The 6,000-nt window shown below is 42.4% G+C and overlaps 1 protein-coding gene across 1 annotated transcript; it reads right to left on the bottom strand.

Annotated features, from left to right (window-relative positions):
* Window positions 1-4,301, bottom strand: ube2s (ubiquitin-conjugating enzyme E2S). Its single transcript, XM_049025796.1, has 4 exons — window positions 3,820-4,301; window positions 3,122-3,269; window positions 1,868-2,058; window positions 1-1,784 (listed from the first exon to the last, which is right to left on the bottom strand). The coding sequence occupies exons 1-4, from the start codon at window positions 3,820-3,822 to the stop codon at window positions 1,428-1,430; spliced, it is 699 nt and encodes a 232-aa protein (XP_048881753.1). The 5' UTR covers window positions 3,823-4,301; the 3' UTR covers window positions 1-1,427.
* Between the last annotated feature and the right edge of the window lie 1,699 nt (window positions 4,302-6,000).

Below are 6,000 nucleotides of genomic sequence, written 5' to 3'. Positions count from 1 at the left end.
TCATTTTTGGCATTTTTATTGTTAATTTAAATAACAAAGACAAAAGGGGGGAAATTCCACAACCTCAAATCTCAACCCACAATTTTTCACATAATCTCTCTGAATTAAAACTATCTTTGAAAAAATCTGGACCAACAAGGTTTCATAGCAAAGTGAAACGTATTCAAAGCCACGGCTAAGTGTGTAAGACTTAACCCAAACCTATCATGAAACTGATTTGAATGTGATGTGGGATAGATACCACAGGAGAAGCGGAGGAGCATAAATAAGATCGTCACAAAGATATATGCGCAAGTCCAAACGACACCGAAATTCTAGTCATTAAGGACAAAATGCTTCACTGTGCTTGAATGTAAAAAATGGGCAAACCTACTACTGCTAGCAGATAGTCAGTCTAACTTTTGTGTATTACAAAACTTAATGGCTGTTTACCAGTGGTCTGCATTTACACTGCTTCCAAGATCACATACATGGCAAAGTAAAGTTCAGCCGCTGCTCAGTCTCTTTAAAATCCCTTTTGAAAGAAAGGGCATTACAATTAAATTCCTATGAACAAAAATTACAAAACTAGAAAAAAAAAATTGTACAATAACACTCTGACCAAAATGTGCCACTCTCACCTTTTAAGTTACTCACAACATACTTTTGCGAATCAGTTCTAAACTGACCTACAATGACAACCTCATGCTAAAATGAATTTATGTATAACTGGACAATCTGACTGACCAATATCCCAATTACTAGTGCATCTGGAGTCATGTGTAAGTTTATCTAAAATTAAGCTACCCCATTTGTCTTCCCACTGTTCATTTACTCATAAGTGCACGAACCTGGAACTTGATTTGCACCCCCCCCCCCCCCCCCATCTCCAAATGTAAGCCGCAGCCTGACACCATCCAATCTCAAAGTAATTTGACAGATTTCAGATGACGCATGATAGAAACACCAGTCAATTCCATTTTCGACAAGAAAAATGGCTGAACATTACATCACACTCCTGCTGAGAGTGTAAGAGCACTTGGGAGGAGTGGGACAGAGCAATTTGCTGTTTACCTTCTGATATACACAAATGCAAACTGGACAGGACGCTACCTTTAGATGACAACAGCACTGGATGCATTTAACAGGATCAGGACTTGTTATTGCATTCTGCACGCACGTTATGCATCATCTATAGGACTGCATTTACACAACACAATGGCACGATTCAAAAGATCCTGAGAGTAACAGAATAATTCAGTGGGGAGGAGGAAGGGATAATAAACAATATACTCTGTAAGAAAAATCACAGGAAAGGGGGCGGAGTAATAGTTGATAGCTTGAAAGCAAATATCCCGGTCACAGCTGCATATATACTTGTTTCACTCGCACACGCACATACATGGACACACACACGCGCACGCACGCTCACACACTTCAGGTTCACATTAGAGCCGCCTCAAAGCTCTCTTTTTATCTGTCTTCTTCTTTCCAACAGCGTTAGCATTAGGATTGCTACTGCTACCACTCCCACCCCCGCCTCCTCCATTGCTGCTGGCCCCCGCTGGGACAGGCCCCATCACCACCACCCGTTTATTGGGGTCTCCTGCATGTTTTTTGGGTTGGGGCCCTTCGCCAGGTTCCTGGGGCCCACCCGAGGTCCCTCCTGGCACCCCCATGGCGTGGATTTCGGTGAGGAGTCTGGCACGAGACGCATATTCCGCATAGTCCTCCAGGAGCAAGCGGCCAGCTTCTTCGTTGAGGGCTGACTCGGGATTGGGGTGGATTAGCAGGCACTTAATGGTCTGTGGAGGACAGAGGAAGCAGGTAAGGACAAACTTTCTCAAAACAAAGAGGCCAAGACTGTTACAAACAGCAGCGCCCTTACGAGTAAAACATGTCTGAGACCAAGCTCTGCCCTCCAGTCCCTCTTCAGGACGTTGACACAGATCTCGCCTTTGTGACCCACGTTGGGATGAAAAATCTTGGTCAAGAAGTATCCCTTGGGTGGTGCGGCCGGAAAATCCTTCCCAAGCACCAGGCGCATCCGGAACACCCCTCCGGCAAACGGCGTTCCTTCTTTATAGGGAAACCAAAAGAAAGCTGAAAATGGCTACTAGAATCTTATCAGCTTTACGTCACATACGCTAAAAATTGGGAAAACCGAGTCGGATGCGTTCCATTTGCCAGAGAAGTAGCAATACCATGGACCCATGTGAAGAAGCAAGATTTAACACAGATTTAAGGTACCTTAAATGGCTTAAATTATCTTCATTCACTTACAATCAGCTCAAACTACCCTAAATCCGAACAAATAATCCAACTAATCATGAAATCCAATTCTAGCCCGGTTATTTGTTAGTTATTGTTATCAGTTAATAACATTTTATGCGTATTGCTTTACGTACAACACTCCGTAGCAACACTTCCACAGACAAGTTGGACGGTATAGTGTGTGCGACTGATTTAATGAACCACAAATGAGAAGTAGCACTTAAACAGTATAAAACTACAACTTTCCCTTCTGTTGATAAAGGGTGCAGTCTTCTTGGATTCTGAACTCAGGAACTTCTGTGCTGCTCCGAGATATTTCTCGGATCTCCAAGAAACGGGAGAGCATGCATGTTCTCACTTCCGGCTTCAAAACTAGGAATCGGACTCAGAATGCGAGTTCCGAGGGCAAATGGAATGCACCATTTGTTTCCAGGGCTAAAGCAAGATTTCATGTCTACCTATATTCTACAGAAATCAGGATGTGTTCTAGTCCTATACTTAAACTATTAATTTAAACACATACAACAGGGAAAGTTCTCCAAAGAATTCCAGAAACCATCAGACACCCATCTATAAGCCATCTGAGGTGCCCTGGCCAACTGGTCCATTCCTGTCTGGGACTTTACAGTCTTTTAGGTTACAGATGGAAAAGTTGTAACCATTCTCAACTTGGCAATGGGGTGTCCCAAACATACACTGACAAATTGACAGAGGAGTCTTTTAGCTATCCCTATAAGAAGCCCTAAAGTGAGTAAAAAATGTCAAATAGATGGACATACTGAAAAATTAACTGCACCACTTTTACTTCAAGATGACTGAATCTGGTTGAAAGGCTCCCAGTGACGTGTACTGCAAGACCATGTAATACCTGGACCCTCAATAGCCGTGTGCAGCTCTGTGATGTCTTCTTCACTAGGATAGATCTTGATACCCTCGGGAGGGTCAGCAGCAAGGGCAGTGACCTCCTTGTACACTAGGCGCAGTACCCGAGGGGGCAAGTTCTCCACATTTGAGTTCTGGGGGTGGGGGGGGAGAGACATTCTCAGCAATCGACAACAGTACCTTTCATTCTTTCATAACAGGGGATATAAATGATCAAAATCAAACAATTTTCTGTAACCTAGAGCAAGGCAAGCAGAAAATGGATGGACGATGTATGACTGAACATATGTTTTAAACATAAGCTAGGCTCATCTAACACGATATATTCGTATGTGGTAGACTACTCCTGCACCTACTCAGTTTCTGGCAATATCTTCAGTTTCTTTGCTTTTCAAATAGTACATACAATACTCATCCAAAACGTACACTTACATCACTCAAAGCATATATACACGTCCGTAAACGAACAATACAAACTTTATACAACTTACAAATTGACAGGCACAGATTACAGTGTGTAAAACTAAAAGCCACCAACCGGCTTGTTAAGAGCAACCTCGCCTATATGTACTTAAAGCCCTACTAAACGATCCGGTTACCTTGAACTGGACCGCTAGCCGCCGGCTAAGCTACACGGTGGCTAATCATCCGTTGAGATCAACAGAAAACGGCCCTATAACTCACCATGTCTCCGGATGGGGAGTGAATCCGAGTTACAGCAGGTGTCCAAATTCACCGCACGCAGGACGGCGGAGGCGCCGGGGTTAGCTATCGGGGTGACGGACAGCGTCACTGGAAAACAGCGCCGGAGCAGCTGGCGTGACGGCGAACCAAGTAACTAACCCAAATGGGGGACCGGCTTAATCCGAACTGATAAACCAGCCGCGCGATCCGTGTGTCAGGACTAGCAAGTAGCTAGCTAACTAGCTACCAGGATACTAAGTAAACCGGAACGCCGATGTGCAAAAGCAGCGCTGAATAATTAGCTTGGTATTCTCTTTAAAATTGATTTATTCTTAAAGTGACAGATATAATAAATAATATAGATGTACACTCCCTTTTTTATATTTTTGCGAAAATATTTAGAAGGAAATTATCCGCTCGCCTACGGCCCGTATTATCCTACATTCGTTGACACAGGAACAAAAATACGGCCAGACAATTTAAATCATTGACATCCTGGCCAATTGTCTTCTGGGAAATGTGTTACGTAATGAGCAAGGTAACCTTCCCACCAATCAGCTATCGAAGTGCCTCGCGTTTGGCATCAGCACCACCATCCGGAATGGAGAATGTGAAAAATGCTTGCAAATGATAGGCGCGTTTGAATAATTCGTATATGACCAATAGTGGAAAGTTGCAGTTCATAAGCAGAAGAGAAAGTAATGCTAAGTTCGCACTACACGATTTTAGACTCGATTTTCCACTTACCGACAGTTTTTGGAGATCGTCGACAAAAGCCACAGTTCAGAGGCAAAACGTTGTTTGCTTGCCACTGGCAAATCAATGCTCGATCACTATGTGCGATATGTTCACGACGTGACCCAACGGAGTCGCTGATGCATCGCAGACGCCCGTCAGATATCTAGCAAGTTAAATATCTGCTGGAGTTGTCGCAGACTCAAAGTCCTAAGAAATGTTGCGACTATGACAGGTCGTTTTAACATTAAATTAGTGGACGGGATAGCAATTTTAAATGTCTGAATTGTGATTCTTACTTGTATTAATTGCCATTTAAGATATCCCAAATTAAATTCTTACGAGTACAAATATGCATTTCAGACATCCGTAATTCAGCTTTTTCTAGAAGGAATGACGTTAGTTTCCCCATTCATCTCTGTTGAGGTTTTTATTACAGAGAGCAACAGTTCCATTTTTGATATCTCAAAAGTGAATCGTAGATATTTTAAGTTACATTCATATTGGTAACAATTCTTTTGTCTTCAATTTAAATATTACTAGTCACGTCTGTTTTAGATATCCAAAATGCAAACCAGATTAGCATATCTATAATGTAATTATACTGCCATTTCCAAGAGTTTCACAGTGTCTAAAACAGCTGTACAGACACTCCTCAGGTTACGATGGTCCGTGTTACGATACTTTGACTTTATGATTGTCCAGTAAATGAGATATTCAACACTTTTTTATAAAATAGACTTTGTGTTAATGATGTTGCCCAACTGTAAGATAGGCTAGGCTATACTGTTTCTTAGGTTAGGTATTCTGTGATAAAATGCATTTTTGTCTTGCGATATTTTCACCTTACGATAGGTTTATCAGAACATAACTCCATCATAACCTGGGGATCATCTGTGCATTACATCATTGAGAAGGTTTCTGGTTCGAGCCCGGCCTTAGCATGTTTGCGGGTCCTTGAGCAAGCCCCTTAATTTTAAACATGGGGACGAGTTGGAAGCCTGTCCTTTGGTCTGATGAGACAGAACTGGTGGTCGGGCACATGGATGTTGCTTTTATTGGTTGAAGGAAGGGAGAGGCATTCAATTGTATAAATACAGTTCCCACAGTTAAACATGATGGTGGGAGCATAATGTTGTGGAACTTGTTGCTGCCATTATGAAGCATAATGTGAAAAATCTGCTATTAAGTCGCCTTGGGTCTTCCATCAAGATAATGACCTAAAGCCTGAATCACCTGCCTGAATGACTGCCGTCCTCTTGCACTTACTTCAGTCATTATGCAGTGCTTTGAGTGGCTAGTCAAAGCACACGTCTCCTCTTCACTGCCCACTACCTTTGAATCATGACAATTTGCATATTGGTAAAATAGGTTAACTGAAGATACCCTCCCCAACACAACGTATAACTTTTTTTCACACATTGACAAAAGTGGCACTTACGTGAC

Source organism: Brienomyrus brachyistius, chromosome 9 (assembly GCF_023856365.1).
Source record: "Brienomyrus brachyistius isolate T26 chromosome 9, BBRACH_0.4, whole genome shotgun sequence".
Classification (NCBI taxonomy): domain Eukaryota; kingdom Metazoa; phylum Chordata; class Actinopteri; order Osteoglossiformes; family Mormyridae; genus Brienomyrus; species Brienomyrus brachyistius.
Note: the sequence above shows the minus strand (reverse complement) of the source record. Positions and strands in the feature narration are given on the sequence as shown.

What these genes read in the sequence shown, in the direction of transcription:
- ube2s (XM_049025796.1), bottom strand. An exon ending in CACGGCTATTGAGGGTCCAG is followed by an intron (nt 2,059 to 3,121) that starts GTATTACATGGT and finishes TTCCCTATAAAG; the next exon opens with AAGGAACGCCGTTTGCCGGA. An exon ending in GTCTCAGACATGTTTTACTC is followed by an intron (nt 1,785 to 1,867) that starts GTAAGGGCGCTG and finishes TGTCCTCCACAG; the next exon opens with ACCATTAAGTGCCTGCTAAT.